The 22,143-nt window shown below is 40.7% G+C and overlaps 1 protein-coding gene across 5 annotated transcripts in view; it reads right to left on the reverse strand.

Annotated features, from left to right (window-relative positions):
- LOC127663388 (glutamate receptor 1-like) overlaps window positions 1–22,143 on the reverse strand; it is a 117,847-nt gene that overhangs the window by 47,739 nt on the left and 47,965 nt on the right. For all 5 annotated transcript variants that reach the window (XR_007972982.1, XR_007972981.1, XM_052154951.1 and 2 more), the window contains 6 exons: window positions 14,859–15,017; window positions 14,338–14,505; window positions 12,822–12,926; window positions 12,133–12,243; window positions 9,453–9,659; window positions 6,009–6,436 (listed from right to left, as the gene is read on the reverse strand). Coding sequence is in view for 3 of the 5 variants with exons in the window: in XM_052154951.1 (XP_052010911.1) it covers window positions 6,009–6,436; window positions 9,453–9,659; window positions 12,133–12,243; window positions 12,822–12,926; window positions 14,338–14,505; window positions 14,859–15,017 (1,178 nt within the window). In the remaining 2 variants the exon portion in view is untranslated. The remainder of the gene's footprint in view (window positions 1–6,008; window positions 6,437–9,452; window positions 9,660–12,132; window positions 12,244–12,821; window positions 12,927–14,337; window positions 14,506–14,858; window positions 15,018–22,143) is intronic.

A 22,143-nucleotide genomic window follows, 5' to 3' on the forward strand; every position in this document is an offset into this window, starting at 1 on the left:
GCAGCGTCGGGCGGCTTCGTTGCGGCCTGAGGCTGAGGTGCTGAGAATAGACTCAAAGCACTTACCTTGCTCCGGCGCCCAGCAGGGGCGGGTTCGTGACTGAGGAGGTCTGATGTTGGCGTCCTCTGGACTCGTCTGAACCGGCCGGCTGAGGGACAGTCGTAGGCAGGCGGAAGGCGGGATTGGTGTACCGGGACTGTCGTAATCTGAAAGCACATTGCCATGAGAACGTCATTTGCGGGCCAGGTGACCCAGAGGCAAAGGAAATAGCTCTTTTATTGAGAATGTGGGCAAATGAAAAAACAAAGGATTCTCCACCCGGCCCTCCACCGGGGGACGGAGCGGTCTTACCACCTCCGGAGCTAACGTCTTCGGCTCTGGGTCGACTGTCTCAGGAACGCTTGGGAGCCTTCCGGGTCCTAGAGGGGCTTCGTGAGACAGGGGCGTACGCCGCCTGCAGGGTGCTCGACGCCCGGGGCTGAGAGCTGGACCCGGGTTGGGGCGGAGCAGGAGCTGGTTTCTTCGCCACAGGGGACGCCCTCGGCGAGCAGACAGGGCAGGGCCCATAGCGGCAGGTGTGCGGCGGGGCATGATGTGAGAGATGGTCTCCGTCTGCTTCTTCACCGCGGAGAACTGTTGGGCGAAGTCCTTTAACGGTGTCGCCGAAAAGGCCAATCTGGGAGACAGGTGCGTCCAGGAAGTGGTTCTTGTCAGCCTCACGCATCTCGACCAGGCTGAGCCAGAGATGGCGTTCCTGGACCACTAGGGTGGCCATCGCCTGTCCGAGTGCCTGCGCTGTGGCCTTCATCGCTCTCAGGGCGAGGTCGGTCGCTGAGCGCAGTTCCTGCAGCACATCAGGATCAGGTCCACCCCCGTGCATGCTTCTGAGTGCTTTGGCCTGCTGGACTTGCAGGAGGGCCATCGCATGCAGGGCGGAGGCAGCGCATCCAGCCGCACTGTAGGCCTTCGCGTTGAGCGAGGATGTTGTCCTACAGGGCTTGGATGGGAGTACGGGGCGGCCACGCCACGAGGTAGGGCTACCAGGGCATAGATGGTACGCAACTGCCCTATCAACCTGGGGAATCGCCCCGTATCCGTGGCGCTCTCCGCCGTCGAGGGTGGTGAGAGTGGAGCGGGTGGCACCTAGACGAGCGGAGAGCGGGGCTCTCCACATAGACGTCAGCTCGTCATGCACCTCTGGGAAAAACGGGACCGGGGGGATGCGAGGCCGCGAATGGCGCGCTGCCCCCAGGAACCAGTCATCCAACCGTGAAGGCTATGGGGAGGATGGAGGGTTCCAATCCAACCCCACGCTCACGGCGGCCCGGGAAAGCATGTCAGACATCTGAGCGTCGGCCACAGCCTGGGCCTGCTGGCCCGAGGCGGCAGTCCAGGGAGTCCTCGGCATCAGACATCACACTCTCCGATGCAGCGGCGAGCTCATCTGCTTCGGGATCGGGAGGATAGACAGCCAGGCCGTGAGGCGAGCCGCTATCGCCGCGAGCGTGTCGGGGAACGGGAGGTTTGCGGGGGGCTACCCGGCGAAACCGCACCCGCTGCCGCCCCCAAATCGCCCCCAGCGCCAACCGCATCGTCCTCAATCCCGTGGGAAGAAGGAGCAATGCGGGGTGCAGCTGGGGTGGCTTGCTCTCTGTTGAAAGCAAGCCGCGACCATAACGTGGTCATGGTCATGTTCTCGCAGTGAGAACATGAGCCATCCACAAACGCCGCCTCGGTGTGATCGCGGCCCAAACACACGAGACAGCGCCTGTGGCCGTCTGAAGCGGAGAGCACTCTACCGCATCCAGGAACAACACAGGGGCGGAAGGGCATCTTGAAAAAGACGTGTTCTGAAAAGGACGTTCAACGCCGCTGTGTTTTGCTCTTTTAGAGAAATTACTCTTTTAATAGAAATTGCTCTTTTAAATACACAGTGTGTGTGTGTGTCTGCGCTGTCGAAGCGCTCAGGGGCAACAATGCACGCCGTGCAATGTGAAGGAGAAAGCTGCTGTTGTGCGCCGTCAAGATCCAACAGCATGCAGATCGTCAGAGGAAACAGGAACGTTTAAAGTGGTGTGTAACTCGCAGCAAACTGCAGACAGACCATCGGCTCCGAAGAAATTTTCTGACTAAACTTCCGTATTTGCCCCTCTTAAATACCCGTATGCGGGGGCGGGGTATGCAAATACTGACTGCCAACTCTCATTGGCCCTTTTCAATAGGTCAGAGGTGAATATCGGCGCTCAAGAGAGACCCCTAGTGTCGCTTCTCCGACACAACGTGGACAGAGCGACAGAAGGGGAACCAGAGGCACTCAATATAGATCAGTTGAACTATATTAATGCACAAAATTACTAAATCAGTCCCATTATACTCATCGAAGTTACTGTATCTACACTGGAAGACAATCTGCAAGACAGTTTGCAAAGTAGACTTGGTGTCTGATTTTTAAAATCGTGCCAAGGTTAAACCATAATATATAAATGGGACAGGTTAATCTCGACCGGCTTGACACATTTCAACTGCCGCATGGTATATACAAAAAGGCATATTTTCTGATCAGACAGAAGTTTTCTTTTATAGCAGATCCAGGAATCTATTTACCCGTTTCAGTGATGTCACTTCTATTGATCCATGCAAAATTCCTGGAAATGTTCATACAGGTCTGATGGCAGCACAAATATAGCCAAATTGGACATTCACAGACATTAAATATATTTGATCTACGATGCATTTCCATACGCCAGCGAGACTGATGTGTGACCAATGAGTGCACACACCACTGGTACATAACCGTAAACCTATCTCATTCAGAAGTTACAAATGTTTTTGTGTTGTTTTCAGGTCTGATTTGGTCACACTATTACAAAACATCTGTGATGATCCCATATGTATGAATGTAAGAGCAGCTTTTAACTCCTAAAGAAGGCTTTTGTCACATCCCACAACACAGCACAGCACATTGAAGGTATATGCATGGCAGCGCCGTCATACAGTGACATTGTCACATGAAACAGGTCAATATACCCATCTTGCTGTTAAATTAAGCTCAATCGACAGCATTTGTGGCACGTTGATTTTGAAAAAAGAAACAAACATTAACTTGTGTTAACACGATTGTAGTGTGATAAAAGCGCTTACTAACATTATCTGTGGAAAGTTTTTTCCAACTTCGTTGCCATGATGATTTAACACTGGTAAACCTATAATTGATTTTATCACATTAAAATCATGTTGAACAAAGATTTTATTACACTAAAATTATGTTAACGTATAATATTTACAGTACATCTTGTGGCTATACTTTTGAAACAGTTTGTATTTTAAAATGTATGGACTGCTGCCTTTTACTTCCATTGCGTGTCTTAATGTAACCACATTTTTTTTTATTTAAAATAATAAACATGGTATGATTTGAAATAATTTATGTACTAATTAATATTATGGTACAAATGCTGTTGACTGAGCCTAGCTTGTATTGAACCCAGAACGTTCCATTAAATGTTTAGCCCAGTCAGCTAAATATCTTCCAGCTCAAATTTCTTCTAAATGTCAAATGTCTTGTATCTTTACGTAAATGTGCAGGCCAACAGGTATGGATGTTGTCTGGTGCCTGGACTTAGCCATTGATATTTCGCTCTCTCTGAGGCATACTGCAGATACCCCTTTCTGTGCCCTTAAACCCACAGTCATTGACCTCATGTTGCCAACATCACTCCCATTAATTAGGTGTTTAATTGGTAAGCTTTGAGAGTTCCTCAACTGTGTGTAGTGGAGAGAGCTGCTTCATCTCTGCCCCTGTGCACCAGAGCTGAGTGGAGGCTCCAGTGCAGCACTTATTAAACTTTAATCTGCTTTCCAAAGAGCTGCTGTCTCCCTCTCATTAGACTTGGTGGCATTAGGCTGCTGTGTCCAGTCCAAGTACAGCTGTATGTGATCTTCACAAATACTGGTGTGTACCACAAACTAGCTGTACAATTGAGAATTTAACAAACTACAATCACAAATCATTGAGCTGCCAATAGCCACATGACAGCAGCACCTTTGAGAAATCACTGCACCCCAAACGTTTAAGAAAGATTTGAACATCATAGGCAAGTCAATTTTTATGATGAATGTTGTGTAATTTGCAACTAAAACTGAAACATAAGGGAGACATAAAGAGATCATCATTAACGTTTGCACTGTTGAAAAGGTTGAAAAAGTGTCAATGCCAGAGGATAAAAAAAGTATAACTTTCACTCTGTAATTTCAGTTAAGAAGCCTAAAACAATTAGCAACTATTCTTAAAAATCTATGTGCTAGATATTGCTTAAATTAGTTAACTCTTTCCCCGCCAAACACGGAATTTTCCGGGTTTTATGAAAAAACGCTTCCCCGCCAAACACAGAATTTTCCGGGTATCAGTGTTTTCGGTGGTATACGGTAAGGAAGACCCGCGCGCATGTTTTGAAAGAGTACGCAACTCTTTGATCAAAGAAACAGACTGCAATCGTCTCAAATGTGAAGTGGAACACCATACTAATACTAAAGCACTTGTTTGATAAAAATGCCTTTTTCTCAGCTTTTTGTCCGAAATGTTGTTTTTGACAAAACCTACCTCTGTTCAAGTGGCAATAAAAAAAGAACAAATGAAGATAAAATAAAATCGTTTTTTTGCCTAAAAGCAGAGGCTCAGATCTTTATTTTGATATATAGCATCTTCATATATTCATGGAAGAAAATATTCTGCGGGCCATTAAAGTTTAGCGAAAATCGTCAAAAACCCTGACGGTGGCTGGCAACTTTTTTTAAAAACACTGGCGGGGAAAGAGTTAATAGGTTTTACAAGCACTGTTTTTTTTTCAGTGTTTACCTTTTTTTCTATTTCTAAATATGAAGTATGAAATATGAAGTGAAATATCAAAGGGCTTGTCCTTAAAGAAATACATTTGCCTTTAGTTTAGAGAATTTAAGGAAACGTAGACAAACTGTGATTTTTACAAAACATGCAATTGCTAGTTGAAGGCAGGAGATACAGTTTTTATGATGAGGGGACGGGACATTCTCAATATATATGAATGCTCTATTCTCCTGGAAGAGAAAGACACAGTTTACACCTGGTATAAAGATTAGTTGTTGATGATCTGATAACATGTGGTCAGCGCTAAATACAGGTCTAAAATGTTTTGTGATTGGATCACAAAAAACACATATGAATATGGTCAAAAAAGCTTATGTTCGCATTGCATTTGACATGTAAATGCTAATCCGTCATGTATGCATCCTGGCAGCTGCGTAGTGACACCCCTCACCTGTCAATCAACCGCTGCACTAAAATAAGAGATAACACTTTGATAGTTATGAGTGATTTAAAAGGAAATAGCTGTCTGATCGGGAAAAAAAAACAGATAGATACACAAGGTTGATACCTTTACGGCTGTTCTTCGTTGTCTCTGAAATCAACATACAGAGACTTATGAGAAGCACAAAGATCTGCAGCTCAGGTTAATACAAGTTATTCAATAAAATAACTTGCTCAGAATAGCTCGATAGTAACAATAGTTTGAAATGTTTCATTTGTGCTTAGAATACATTTCAGATGCATCTGGGAAAAACAGAGCACCAGATTTTTCACTCTTTCGTTGTCTTTTCTGACTTTGTTGTGCTTTAATGTCATCCAGTAACACACTGACATAGTGAATGATGTATAGTATGTTGTCATGAAACAGAGTCCCTCCCTTTCAAATACAATCACATGTTGTCAAAGGAGATGCATTTAAGCACTAGGTGTAAACAGTGACCGTGTCACACGTGACCACATGTGATCGGATCACCCGAGATGCATCTTAATACCAGGTATAAACAGGGGTCAATGACTGTCATTTTTAAATGCATAGTTTCTGCTAAACTTTCAAGAATACAATGAAATGTAGATGCCCTCAAAGTTACATGAATGAATCAACAATAATCATTTTAACCCTTGCATGCACATTCCAAATTGTCTAAAACTCAAACTGTTATCTCACCTGGGGGAAATATCACAGCCCTGCTGCATGAACGCTCCCAATGAGAACCAGAGACTGTTGAAGATGCCGAACTCATTGGTCTGCTCCTGACTCTGCTGGTTCTGTTGGCCCTGACACGGTTGTGCTGATGATGAGGAGGGCTGGTTAGGGTTCTGCTCAGCTCCTTCCTCATAGTCATCTGCGTGCCACTCGTATGGACTGAAGCGGCTGACCAGGAAAAGCACCACGCTCACGCCGATGTAGGCAAACACAATACACATCCAGATCTCATAGGCCAGAGGGTCCAGGAATGAGAAAACGCCGGGTTTAGACTTGGTGGGCTTTTTGATCATGATGGAGATGCCAAGGCTCATGAAGGGCTTGGAGAAATCAATGACTTCCTCTCTGACCAGGGTGATTGTTAGTGGGGCCACCGCTACATCAGCTTTCTGTAAGAAGAGATATGATGTTGTACCAATTAATACTAAATATACATAGTTAAATGTGCATTTTAATTATACAGTGCTATGAAAAATGTTCTTACTAAATTGTTTTAGATCTTCAAACGAGATATTACATAAAACAAAGGCAACCCGAGTAAACACAAAATACAGTTTTCAAATATATACTTTTTTATTGGAGCAAAAAAGTTATCCAACACCTATATCACCCAAGTGAAAAATCGAACTGCCCCCTTAAACTTAATAGCTGGTTGTGTCACCTTTAGCAGCAACAACTGCAACCAAACTCTTCTGATAACTGGAGATCAGTCTTTAACATCACTGTGGTGAAATTTTGGCCCACTTTTCTTCACAGAACTGCTTTAGTTCAGCCACACTGGAGGGTTTTCGAGAATGAACTGCCCATTTAATGTCCTGCCACAGCATCTCAATTGGGATCAAGTCAGGACTTTGACTAGACCACTCAAAAACTTTAAGTTTGCTTAAGTGAGCCATTCAGAGATGGACTTACTCCTATGCTTTGGATAATTGTCTTGTTGCATAATCCAGTTGCGCTTCAGCTTCAACTCACAGATTGATGACCGGACACTCTCCTTTAGGATTTTGTGGTAGAGAGCAGAATTCATGTTTCCCTCAATTATTGCAAGTCGCCATGGCCCCGAAGCAGCAAAGCATCCCCACACCAGCACACTACCACCACCATGCTTGACAGTAGCTATGATGTTCTTTTTGTGTAATTCTGTGTTTGATTTATGCCAGATGTAATGGGACCCCTGTCTTTAAAACACTTTCGAATAATCATTCCACAGATCATTCTTCCAAAAGATCATTAAGGAGTGTTTTGGCAAAATTCAGACAGGTCTTAATGTTCTTCTGTGTTAGAAGTGGTTTTTGCCTCGCCTCTCATCCTTGCAGGGCATTTATGGACAGTGTCTGGAGAGTGACCTTTATTGATGCGAGAGAGGCCTGCAGTTCCTTGGATATTGTACTTGCCGTTTTTGTGAATTCTTGGATGAGTCGTCCCTGTGCTCTTATTCGCTGTGTCTAGTCCAGCTGAACACCATACGAATGCAGTTTCATAGATTTGGGGATTTAGTAACTAAGGGTGCAAATACGTTTTCACACAGGCTCAGTTGGTATTGGTTACATTTTTTTGTTTCAATAAATTATATTGTCATTTAAAATCTGTATTTTGTGTTTACTCAGATTGTCTTTGTTTTATGTTAGATTTTGTTAGGCAATAAAACTTTCAACCTGACACCTGGCTAAGAAGAACATAAGTATGCCTGATAACACAGTTATCATTTTAAAGTTGAGTACTCTGGGTGGGGTGTGGTCTTCGCAGTGGCTTCCCCTTGGTAGTGACCCCCCCTCCCTCCTGTCAGGGAGAAAAACCAAAAAAGAGGGAAAAGGCACGACTGGGCTAGCCTGACCCTATTTATTTTTTGGGCAGTCGACTTGTCCCCGAAGGGCCATACGACACAAATAACAGTGTCGGGGGAGGTTACGTGTTGGCCTGGTGTGCTGGCTATGAGGCACCGTCTCGCACCGCCAGTTCACGTAAATCACAGTCCAGCTAGTTGTGGTGTTTTTTTGTAGGGGACCCCTAGTGTCACTTCATTGACACGACATCAAAAGAGTGACAGATAGGGAACATCCTGGTTACTTCATAACCTCCGTTCCCTGATGGAGGGAACGATACATGGTGTCCCTCCTGCCACAGTGCTGGATTACCCGCTGAAATGGCCGAGACCTTCTCTCTCAGCACAAAACCTGAATGAGCGGTTCACACACCAACTCCTTTATACCCGTTTGTGCGGGGGAGTGGCATGCAAATACCACTCGCCAATTCCCATTGGCCTTTTATCAAAGATCAGAAGGTGTCTCGGGCTCCCAAGATTGACACCTAGTGTCACTTCATCAATACAACGTTTCGGGAATAGAGGTTACGAAAGTAACCAGGATGTTTTCTGTAATAATAAATACAGAGCCGACCTGCTCTGAGCTCTTCTTTGTTTCCTTTTAAACCTGAATTTCAGAAACTACGAAAAAATTAAAATGTCTGGTCACAATTATTAATGCATTCTTAATTGCTTCCCAATGCTGATAAAACAATTATGGTGTTCATTAATCTAGTGAATTTCTCCTAGAGTCCACATAGAGTCAACTCTTCCTCTGATCGGTTTAAGGTGCCCCCGCTGGTGGCCCCTTTTATAACCATGATCAAAGGACTGTGTATTCAATCTTCCCTCCAAACAGTTCATTACCTCACATGACATGAGTTCTGAGGAAAAACTGGCTACACTCAGACTATTATTTTGCCTCCATTCGGGCAAGATATATTTATTTAGTGCCACTGGTGTGTCACTCAATGACGTGCTCTTCCCAGCTTAGTTGTGGAAATCGACTGTAAGCAAGCTTTCTACCACAGTATTTGTAGCAAGAATAGCCATATCATTATTGTGGATTTGTTCTATAGGGATTCCTATCATTGACTCATAGACATAACATTGAAAAAGCAACTTGAAAAGGAATGTCAAGGTAACTATTGTATCACCAGTTCCCTGAAAGGAGGGAACGAGACATTACATAGCCTTGCCACAATACCGACTGTTTTTAGAGATCCTTTAGTCGAATGTCCTGAGGAGTCTACCTATCTGCCATATATGCTCGCTGAGCATGGAAGGCGGGACTTCGAAAGACATTTGCCAAATTGATGTGCTGGAAAACTACTCAGCGAGATCGTGGGCTCAGGAGCAACCCCTAGCGTCGACTCATCGGCATTATGTCTCTTTTTCTTTTCAGGGAACCAGGGTTACCATAGTAACCTAGACGATTTCTCAGTACTTGGTATAAAAACAAAAACTATGACATTTCTGTATCAGAGTGACACACAGTAACCAATGAAAATATATTTTATTAATTAGCATTTGCCCTTACTGTAATGCACATATATTCATGTCATATATAATGTAATGTAGTGAAAAAAACAAGTATTACTTACACCATAGACAAGCTCTCCCACCATCCCGTTCCACATCTTGGTCTCAGGATCTCTAGCGCCATATTTCCCATCAGCCACTATCTTGAGTGAGTAGTTGTATCCCACATGTTTGGCTATCTCTGCGGCCAACTCCACACAGTAACCTTCATACTTATCATTACCTGTTAACTGCTCATGGTTCTTCTTCAGCATAACATATGGCGATTCCTAGCCAGTACACACAGAAGATGACATTATAGTTAAGAGAAACACACAATTGGGTTTAAAACCAGTCAGAAACCACTTGTTAAGATACATCTATTTTGAACATTTTTAAGCATAGTGTTCACTTTTTGAATTCAGGAAATGTACTTCAATCATATTTCAAGACATTGAGAGGGGAAGAAATATTTGAACCAGCAGAGAAGAAATAGTGGTCTGTTACTAAGAACATGGCGAATTTGACAGATTTATTTTCAGATAGATTTTCTTGTGCATCATGGACAGACAGGCAATTAATTGGTTAGAAAGTGTTGGATGCATCTATTTGTGGATGGCCTTTAATATGAGCTAGCTGTTCAGTTGTGAGATTTCAGAAAGATTGGACATTCTGAGGAGATTACAACACACGTGGCACCTGAGGCCCTAGTGACAACCCACACAAGAACAAGTCTTTTCAAAAGAGCTCACAATGAACAATAAATAACACAGTGTAAAGAGAGTGTAAAGGGAGGCACTGCTCTACAGGACACCCCCGCAGTCCCATGGGGATTGGCATATCTAATTGGCATATATATTCTGTGGTGGAATTAGAGGAATAATTCAACCAAATATGAAAATTCTGTCATAATTTTCTTAACATTCACTTTTATAAGAAAATTAAAGCGAGTAAATGCTGACAGAATTTTCTTTTTTTAGGTGAACTCTCACTTTAATGTATTTTCACTGGAATCACAATCGCAGGCTTAAAGTACAAGATGTTGAAATATTGATTATTCATTCTCATTCTCAGAAGATAGAAAACAAGATGCAATGATTGTTAAGATGGAAAATTTTACCCCTGATACAAACACTTGTTCTTGACATCACTATTTGTAGGCAGGGCCCTGTCTTATGGTCTGCAGAGAAACACCCAAGATTTGTGACACGCCACTAAGAGGAGGTTAAGAAAAGAGAAGTAAGAAAACAAAAAAGAATGAAAGAAAAAGAAACCACTGCTGTGCTGCACAGATTCTATACTGAAAGCAAATGATATATATATATATATATATATATATATATATATATATATATATATATATATATATATATATATATATATATATATAAATTTTTGCCAAGAGACAGTAGGAGTAGAATATATAGAACAAAAGTTTTCCCAAAAAGACTCGTTGCTGTGTTATATCTACAAATGATTCAATATGACCAAAAGAACTGAACACAGTTGTGGTTGCAATGTATCTTACAAACAGACCAGCACTATTGCACCACATTTCCTGCTAATGTAGACCTACAAGATGGCCAACAAGCTGTCTTTTAGAGAATGAGATAATTCTTTAGAACACCTGTGGCGATGCAACTTTTCCCAGCCTCTATGATAAACTGTCTCAGCAGAACAAACAGCATAGCTCAGAGCATTAAATGCAATCCATCCCACTCCCTTGTGAGTGCTTAGCCCCTAACCCACACCACTGATCCATTACTAGCTCTTTTCTATCACTCATTCTCCCCACGTCCCTCCATCAGAGACCAATCCACTCGCTCTGCCCTTTCTTTGGCTGTGAAAGAGATGGGCAGTCCACATATCAAAGGTTAATAAATGCCCTCTGAAGCATAACTTGCAACAGAATTGCTAAAACAAGTGCTAAGCTAATCATCTCTGCTGAATGAAAATTAATCTTTTGTCCACTGCTGGCAATTTAATCCCAGGTAAGTATAAGACGAAAACGTCATGGCTGGAGGTACAGCAATGTCTCATTACAGACATAGCCTTCATCCTTTTATCTGCACAGTATAGAATTACCACCATCACAAGGAGAGATAAAAACGTGGAGGTGATGCATTAGACGTCAGTGGAATTGTTTAAAAAATATTTGAAGAAAAAAAAAAAATACAGAACAAAGTTGAAGCTTCTTTTGTATGTTCCAGATGAGATGCATGGAAAACAGACTGCATTGTGAACAGTTTCAACCAATTAACTGACAATAACTTTAAATAAGAAAGATTCTTTCACAAATTGGACAACACTATGGCTTGCACACTGTACTCTACACAAGAGTAAGAGCACCATTTAGAGTAGGTAATGAAATATATTAGATCCAAACTTAACTTAAATGATTTAAATTCACAAAATAAATTGCACAACTTTTCCTTGACATTGAAGATTTTGTTAATTTTCATGACTTTTCTTGGTCTGAAAAGCATAATTTTACAATTCTCTGATATTTCCAATGTTTACCATGATGTGTGGGAATCCTGTTAGCCTGTGTTTGCTTTAGCCTGCTAGCTAACAATGGAACGTATAATTGTATGAGTACACAAAAACAGTCAATTTACTGTAATGTACTGTACTGCTTTTTACATTCTCTGTAGCATTTTAAGACAGGAATAATGGAGTCATAAAAGTCTAATATGCGGTAAAATTTAAGCAATTTATCTGGAACAACCAGTAACCTGCATATGTTATGTAGGAATGACATACCAGAATAGTGGTAACAATATATGTGCGGTTTTGAAGTCCATAAGTCTCATTATTTCCGGGCATGTAGGCTGCCGTGCTCACAAATTTCTCATCCTCATTCCAGTAACCCACCTGAGAAAAGATCAAATCAGGGACAAGAACTTGAGCACCATCAAGATATCTCACAGGAGATGTTTCATGAAACAGAGCTCATTTAGTATATGAGGCCTGCAAATGTTGAGTGGATTTTTGAAGTGAAATGCATAATGGAGCTTCAAAACCTTGTGAACATTTTATTTAAACTTTAAACAAATAAATCCATCAACGAAGTGTGAAACAGGCTTCACAAGTTGCGTTCACACTGCCAGCTACTTTGTCACTGCATGTCGCCAGTGGCTGGCGGTTAGGTCGCTAGTGGTGTGTATGGAGAGTCTAAACAGCACTGTTTCTTTACAATTCATATTATTATTAAAATATTAGGATCACGTGAGCTCTACCATCTCCTCTCGTATTAGCTGTCACTCTCAAAAGTCGCTCTTAATTTGCATAAAGTTAAACATTTCTCAACTTTGTTGCGTCGCTGGTCACGCCCACATTCCTGTTGCCGGAAGTCGCCAGCTCTCATTGAAAATTAATGAGATGAGATTGTTTTGTTGCTGCGTGTCGCTGGCAGTGTGAACGCAGCTTAAGTCTGATATTTAACTACTTACTTTCTTTGGACCTGTCGGCCTGAGCTCCATCACACTGACAGTGTAGTTTGTCCGTCGTCCTTTCTCATTAAATTGAATGTGTCCTGTTAAACCCTCGATCCAAACCTGAGTTAAAATGAGAAGATGTCTTTATTTCGACAAAGAAATTACAAATTAATTTCTTTCTTTCTTTCTTTCTTTCTTTCTTTCTTTCTTTCTTTCTTTCTTTCTTTCTTTCTTTCTTTCTTTCTTTCTTTCAAGTACTGCTTGTAGGGTGTGCGTCTCTCTGAGTGCCTCTTCTTTGTGTACAGTACTGAATGTCTCCCAGTCCACATGATGGAGTTAATTGACCGAGTTGAACATCAATCTCCACGGCCCCTCAGCAGATGGACCAAATTCCCTCAGTCCAGCACACATCAGTCTCTCTTCAGACACAGACACATCTCTCTCTCTGTGAGAGAGAGCCTAGCTCTGTGAGGGCAACTCTTAGTACACACTGAGTTTACTAGATTGCTTTGTACTTCCTCAGACTTTTATTTTATAAATGGTACAGTAAAATGCACGAGCATCCTAAAGGGAAAAAATACCAATTTCGTGTAAGGCTCCAACCGAGGGTATTTCCAATTAGTATTTCTATTTAAGTCTGCCAATAAATCATATTTGATTACCTCTAACAAAATCTGCTCCAGTCTGCCTGCCAACTTGCATCTTTTATGTTTGTGTCTTCATACCACACCCGAGGCAGAGAGGCAAACACCTGCCTAAGGGTACACAACAAAGCCAGGTGCCCTTTTCCCTTTTCACATTTCACTTTACAAATACAACTTGTCATGTTCTGTTATGACCAGCATAAATGTTTATTGCCAATTGGCTTTGTTTATTATCTCCTATGTCACATTTGATTGTGATGGTCCCTTTGGTGAATCAAAGTGAACTTTACAAGATAAATTAAAGATGTAATTTCCTTATTGTGTCATTCTGGACACTCAGAATATATTGGAAGCAATGACAGCCTTACAGATGGGGAAGTTTATGTTTGCGAACATATTAACTCTGTATCGAAACCTAGTGACTGCCTTGCTTTGCTGCCTGCATTGATGGAACCTCATAAGAGACTGATTATGAAGGCTTAACATAGGCAGCTAAATGTTGTACTATACAGTTTACCCTAAACAATTTATCTTGTCATCACTGAATGAAATATAAAATTGCAGCCCAAATCGAACACTTCTGCACTGCTGTCATTTTGTAGTGTTTAGGCCAAAGTAAAGTATACTTTTATTGATCATGTGCGGGGACAAGTTTTTCTGGACATGCAGACAGTCCTCATTTGTGCTCATCATCGGCACACGCACCTGCCGTTGACTGTATGCAATCCAATCCAGAATGCATAAAAATGCAGTATACTCGGGCCTTAAATAGTGTGGGCAGTTAATGGTAAATTTGGCAAATCACTTGGTTTTGAATGGAGTAATAGTGTTTGTTCAAAATGTGTTTATGCAATGTGTCCATGTGCAATTCCTCAAGGGTTAGATACCTGCTGAAGTGCTCGCTGAATATCGATGCCTTGGCCCCAAGGTGCTGGTGGGTTGGCCAGGCATTCTCCAGCATTTCCACGGCGAGAAATATCTATCCTCTGCCGACGGAGATTCTGGAAGGCTGTGGACATGACTTTGACCCCATCGTATGTGAGAGCTCCAGTGTACTACACCAAGAATGCAGAGAGAAAAATGAAAAGTGCACTTTGCAATAATATATTTTATATTAGAATCTGTGTGTGTGTGCCTAAATGGCATTCTCATAACCCAAATAAATGGAGTGTCTCAGACAGAGAAAGGACAAAAGGCTTTTTGAAAATTAGATTTTGAGGTAATGCAATTGTGCTCTCGGCAAACGTTACCGTGATTCATTATACAGATTCCTAATTGCATGTAGATTTCAGGTTTTTAAAAAAGTTTTCATTTAATTTCATTTCTTTTCAGGTCAGGATCAGTTCTTAACATTGTAAATGATATAAATGTAGTGTGTGGAAAGGCTGTAGTCCATCGAGTGCCTCACTTTCAGTCCTCGTTTAGGAACTTTGGCATCTTTGTTGTCAAAGTCCATCCACTGCTGCACTATCCTGCTGATGTTTGGGTCTGCATATTTCACCAGCTGGAACCCTATTACATTAGCCTCACTCTTCTTAAACTCTGTAAGGTCGATGTCCAGAAACCCCTAAAGGATGTAAATAAAGAGATAAGAATCAGATTTCAACCAAACATCAATACAATTAATCAAAATACATGGCCAAAAGTAAGTGCACACCTGAACAAGCACATACATGCAAAACCAAGAGTTGGTCTTCCTTTTGCTGGTATAACAGCTTCCATCCTTCTCACTATATCCTCAGGTACAAGAGGTCAAGCAATGATTTTGGGCAATGGTCCCTAACTCACAGTCAGTGTTCCAATTCATACCAATGGGGTTCAATTCTGGACTTTGTGCAAGCCAGTCAAGTTCTTTCATGCTAAACTTAGTAAACTATTTCTTATGGACCACATTTGCAAATAGCATTGTCATGCTGGAATAAAAAATATTCAAATTTGACTGAAAATGTTGAGACTAAATGGCTGTACACAAGATTTTATGCTCTGGCTAGCAGTGGGTGTAAATGTAATTGCCAATCCTGATAATTAGAAGGTGGTGTCCACATAAATTTTTGCCAAGTAGTGTACTTTAGGTTATTGACTAAAATGAAAATAGAAACCACTCAGAGATAATTTTTAATTTTTCTGCAGAGGAAGACATTTTCATAATAATGGTCAGGTGTAGTAAGGAGGGCGTGAGGCCAGGCCTGTGGAGTGCCTTCAAATGTAATGTAGGGTTTAAAACCATAACAGAAAGAATGGCTGGGTCAAACACTTAATGAAAAAGGCTAATCCTTCACATCCACTGAGGCTGGTTATCCAACAAAGCTTGGTTCTTATCCGACGCTGTACAGGAAAATGCCGGGGCTGTGAATGGGAATTTATAGCAAAAACAGATGCACATCTTGAGAGGTTGCTGGAGGTTTGTTTTTGATCCGACTGGCTCTATTTAGTAATTCTGGGCTTTTTCCCCACAATCCAATCAACTGAGATAAGCTACCCCAGAGCATAGCAGCCTACCCACTCTCCACACCTGAGAAAACACTGAAAACTATCTAACCAGCACAAGCAGGGACACTAAATTTAACAGCTTACTTTGCCATTAGGAGAAATTTTGTGAATTTATATAGTTTTAGGGACAAGGAGCAAGACAAACTGCATTGCTAAAGCCTAGTGTACTGTACACTACATGACTCAAGCTCATCTCCTTTTGAATTGGTGACTGATCTGAGATGAGAAGTGCTGAAGGGATTTTCCCAGGGCGCCATACAAGCTAAAACCACTACTGACTTTACGAAATAGGTACTGCACTAAAATAACTAAATGTCATGTTTGCTTATAATTATAGAAACTGTGCACCAGATTTTAATGCTTTCTTTCTCTTCTTTTACTTTTTTGTACTTTATTATCATTCAGTTAACAGACCTGTCAGAAATAAAGCAGCCACATCACATATCATATAATGCTCTCATGTCACCTGCTATTCCAGTGGGAGAGCTCTCATTCTAACTGTATGGAGGGAACTGCAATCACAAGTTTGGCCTCAGGGCTGAGTTGTCAAACACTCTTGCTTCACAACCTCATCACTCTCTACATTGAGAGTGAACAAGGCAATCAGACATTCACAGGCATTATGCATCACTGCACATACAATGTGCTTTTACTGTGCCACTGGGAAACATGTAATCATGAGCATACAGTGGAATGCTCTCTATGAGTGCAAAACATGGCAAAGTTTTCAAGATTACAACAGACTTTTGAGCTTATTTTGGAAACAAGGACTCATTCACCATACAAAAGGATTTATACAAAATTAAAGGAAAAACAAAGTAATTTTTTAAAAAAGCGAAAAAAGCTTTTACTGATTTCATAAAGCTGAAATGCTTATGAAGAAATATTATGAAATTTCATGCCATAAATATACAAGTTGCTGAAATTAATTATGTATGGGAAGTTGAAATGTCCAGTGGTGTAACATGCTATACTCATTCTTTTATTATTATTATTATTATTATTATGCATGAAATTTGTATTACCTCTACTTAAGAGACTATTTAAGAATATTTGTCCTATTAAAAATATTTTTATTTACACAACAGGGCTTTTTATAATTAACTAGTGAAGACAAAATGATTTAATATGATGATATACTTCAGAAGTGATGACCAGTACAGAATCTAAAATATATGCTTTTCCTAATACGGTCATATAGAATTTAACCTTAAATCTTGATGCTGAATGATCGATGCAACAACAAAACAAAAAACAAACAAACAAACAAACAAACAAACAACAAAAAACAAACAAACTCATGTACATGTTCTGTCAACTACCCATAAATGCTTCAGGCACATTTATCATATTAATGTTACTAAAGAGTTGTACAAAATACACATTAAAAGCAAGCATTTCAGCCCTTAAGACTATATTCAAAGCTTAACATTAATATGTTCAAAACAAAACATTACTTACTGGAAACCAGTGCTAATTACAAACAATGGGTAAACATGCTAGATCATAATCAAGGCTAACAGGACAGAATTAACCAGCGAACCAATGAACATGTTGTATATACTTGTGTTGGAACACATACAGTACAATATGAACTATGGCTACTAATGCTCCTAATTTCTAAGTGTCAGAAATTGAATTCTCTACAGTAGTTGGGGAACAGAGATAGGGCAACATAGTAAATAGTACATCAGGTGACCTGACTGCCTGGTTAAACATAACAGGCAACTCCAGGGGTCAGAAGCCAATATACAGAAGATGAAGGAAAAACGGGGACAGGAACGGGAGTAATTTCAGATGTCTTTGATTACAATGGCAAGCTGCTTTTTGAAGCACTGCCACTGCTGCTCTCTTGTGATTGCCTGAGTCTTTCTTTTATTTATTTATTTATTTTGGTGGGCAGCACAGTCTTTTGGCATTCCCTCTCATGTTTTTTATCTGCTCTCATAGCAACAGTGACATCCTTTCTTTCTTGGAACAGAGCACCCTTAATTATGCCATTAAGTTGTATGTGCCTGATGGATTTGATTAGGTTTTTGACTGATTTTGTCAGTCCTCCTCTATTTTATTTCCCACTCTCCCTCTGCTTAGCCTACTTATTGTCCATTTCAGGCGTAGGCAGCACTCCTACTTTAAAATTACAGTAAGGGATTTGACCATACAATCCTACACAAACTCATTGAATTAAGGAATGTAAAATTTTGCGTGAGCACACCCATGGTCTCATTAGTTCTCAAATCACACCAATCTATCAAAGATCTCATGAGCTGCTGTCAGAATGTGCTTTATGACTAAAGTGTCTCTTTAAACATGAAGTGTGCCATTTCTGTGCCACTAGCAGACCAAAAAGATTAGCAAAAATCATAAAGGGTTTCCTGGACACTTAACCCTGTCTTCCATTGGTTGGACAAATAGACCTGCCCTAAACACAGATTTTAACATATTTAACATGCAAGAAAATAACTAGAACAGCCTTTGTCAGTGATAAATCATTTGAAGATTTCCTATACTATACAATACTATACTATACTTTGCTATATTACACTATGTAATACCATCATATTGTATATTATACTATGCAATACTATGCTAAACAATATTACACTGTATTATCCACCTTTTTTCTACATCAAAAGACGCTTAGTGAGAAATATGGATGCTACTTCTGTTTCCAAGTAAACAAAGTTGTTGTTGTGGCTTACGTCCATTCATTCTTTCATTGCAGTGTAGTGATTTTGAGGAGAGCATGTATGATTTCGTGAGGACATATATCAATCACTATATCAATATGTTACTGAATGATAATAAACTACAAAAAAGTTATAAAGACAAAGAAAGCGTGAACAAAACAGGTGCACTGTTTCTCCCAGATGTATTTGAGATTTAGTCAAAATTATCGGTTGTTTTATTGGAGTACCTGTGTTAGATCAACATAAGATGTGTGTGCTTGTCATCTTGTCACCCCCCTGCATGTTCAAATAAGACAGACACACTTAGGAAGAGCCATGAAGTTCTCATCCTCACGTATGTTTACTTTTATTCGCCAGGTGATGGACAAGTGAGAGGTGGTGATTCACTGCCATCCAGGACGCATCAGGATGGTGTATTAAACCTGAAATGCGATGTGGTTTTTCTCCGTATCTGTTTCCAATCACAAAACATTTTGCACCACATTTACACCTATATTTAGCACTGACCATTTGCGATTGGACCATCCAAAATGCGTCTTATTACAATCCGTAAACAGATTTAAAAATTACTGTGGCAAGAGCTAGGGAATGCTATAGGACAACTTCCAGCGAGAGTCCCACCCACATCCGTTTCCCCAGTAAGACTCCCAGGAAAAAGGTGAATACTGGGTGTCATCTGGAGATATGAGTGCTGTTCCTTATCCACTTGTTAGTCTCACTACAGGACCTTAAACTGGCAGTCTAGCCAAAAGAGCTTGACACAGAAGTTATACGCCAAGAGTATTCTACATAGCTTTTGTGGTTCAGGCAGTGCGAGCTGGAAGATCAACGTTCCCACATGTCACCAGTGAGTGCTCCATAAACTCCTATACCGCCTCAGCCTGTTACTCCAAATAGTGCTTCTTCTGTTCCACTTTCTCCTTTGAGCGATTTTGATGCCAGTAGGCTAATTCGTTTAGACCCAAAGTTTAGAGACACTGAGGTCGACTCTTACTTAACAATGTTCGAGAGCTAGCTGCCGCTTTTCATTGGCCAAAAGACATTTGGTCACTTTTCCTCCATTGCAAACTGGTTGGAAAAGCACAGGTTTGTACTGTGTTGTCCTTTGATAATAGCTTCAATTGTGATTTTTTGAAAGCTTCTGTACTTAAATCTTACGAATGAGTTTCGGAAGCTTACAGCTTCGTAAAAATTCTGCAAACATGAGAAAACAGCCAATCAGACCTTCATGGAGTTTGTGAAAAGGGAAATCTTTTGTTTACATTTGACAGCATATTGCCATTCACAAAATATACATCCTGTGTTAATGATATTTTGACATTACCTGAGGTAACTGATGTTCTGCACAAAAATACTTTAGGTTTGTTTTCCGTGTTCTGCTTGCGTGGTTATGCGGTCACAGTAGCGTCTTAAAAAGGTTGATCTTTCTGCTATCTTTTTGGGCTTGACTATAAATTCATCAGTGCATTAATCTCCTGATTTGCCTGTGCACAAGTGCTCAGAGTCGCTGTCCACCACTGTTGGTACAGAAATAGACCAGTTGTTGTCCACTGACAACAAAGGTGACACTTGTCAATGACAAAAACGGGATGCCTCTCTGGCTCGTTGGCATTCTGCTGCTGAGAAAGATGTTTCAGTAAAGAAACAGAGCAGTAACCTATTATTACGAAGATGGGTATTTATGTGAATGTGGTTACCAGCAGTTTTGAGCCTAAGCTCGGTTTCAGTTTAGTCGTGCTTTTGCTTTTGTTTGCTTTACAATACGTGAGACTCTGCAAGAGTCAATAGGTTTCAGTCTGGCTGATTTAGATTTTGGACACAGTGCTAGTCCCTGATAAGAATTTGACAGAGCAGTGGATGTCTGGGAAATCCACTGAGAAGGCAGTGTTAAATTATGTGAGTTCATTTTGTGAACATTTGTATCAGGCTTGCGATTTTGTTTGTGCTTCATTTTCGTCTGCCGAATATTTAAACTCTTTAAAAATTTAGATTTTGATTTAAAGTCTTTTGTTTCTTGATCATTTCAGAAAGGTGAAGTTTTATTAGTTTTATTTTCTAACCCCAATATGGCACAGCAAGCTATATTTTATGGTTCTTATGTAGTTGAGTCAAAACTCAGTGAGACCAATTATGTGATTCGCAGTACTGACATGAAAAGAAAAATGTGTGTGTCAAAATAATGTTCAGTCGATGGCGGGGAGTCTAAAAGCTCCAGCTGCCTCTGTCACTGCCCATGCGTATAGTTTTTTTGTGTCTAGTGATCGTTTGCAGAAATGTGAAATTGTTTCAAAACTGGATTTGCCTTTCTCTGTTTGTAGTGACATTGTCCAGTAACCCAATGTAAATCAAGGATTTATTGATTCTTGGTGGTGGGGGTGTTTTGTTCCGTTCCGTGTTGTTTCATTTATTTTTGCTGTTGCGCTCTACTCTTTCTCTCGCTGTCAGTGAGTAGGTGTGTTCCATTTCTGCTCTGTGTGTCTTTTCCAGGTGCCGCTGATTCACAAATTGTTTGCTCCACCTTAACGATTGGCTGTTCCTGATTGTGCACCTTATAAAACCCATGTGCTGCCTGCCAAATGAGAGCAGTTGCGACTCCGGGCTGGTCACACTTCTCCACGCTCCCCACCAGCAGCCATACCAACAACTAGTACTTGAGAACTGTGAGAATTCTTTACATTTGTGCTTTTCAATAATAGTGTCTGATTTGGTGCTAAGCAGTTAGATTTTTAGGGGTGGCCTACCATGTGTATTTAATATAATTTGTTCTGTTTTTGTTAGTGAAGTAAGGTTAATTTAATTGTATTTTTATTGTATTTTTTGGGTTAGTTATTTTCTTTGTCTTTTGAAGCTGTTTTGTTTATTGTTTTGGGCCAGGAATCACCCTGAAGCCAAAATATCTGGTGCTTATTTCCATATTTTACAATATTTAAAAACATTTATTCCAATAAATGAAACATTGGATCCATGATCTTGGTTTTTCTGGGTTTTTGGTCTGACTGCTGGCGTCCAAAACCCTAGGGGACGTAATAATAGCATACTACAGTAAAACAAATCTATGCTATATTATATTAAGCTGTCCTATATTATGCAATACTGTACTATAATATACTATGGTATCCTATACTAGGCCATGCTATGCTATACAATACTATAGTATATACTTTGCTATGCTACAGTATACTATACTATACCATAGCATATTCTATGCTATGCTAGACTATACTATACTTTACTGTGAGGCAAGATAGGAAGCCTCTCCTCTCAGGTTCCCATATCTCTCAACTGACTGGATAGTTGTATCTTTTTCCACTCCATGTCCCTGTAAATGTGGTGCAGTGAGTTGGTGATGTTACTATAGAAACTAGCATTCAGCCAAAAGGCTTGGACACCAAGGGCATCCACTCTCACATCCATGCAGGTACACAAGGGCACACACGCATTGCACGTGCAAACACAGTGCTGATAAAAATTAGTTGTAACCAGTCGTAGGACATTGGGAGTAATTTGCTTACA

This window comes from Xyrauchen texanus, chromosome 23 (genome assembly GCF_025860055.1).
Source record: "Xyrauchen texanus isolate HMW12.3.18 chromosome 23, RBS_HiC_50CHRs, whole genome shotgun sequence".
NCBI lineage: Eukaryota > Metazoa > Chordata > Actinopteri > Cypriniformes > Catostomidae > Xyrauchen > Xyrauchen texanus.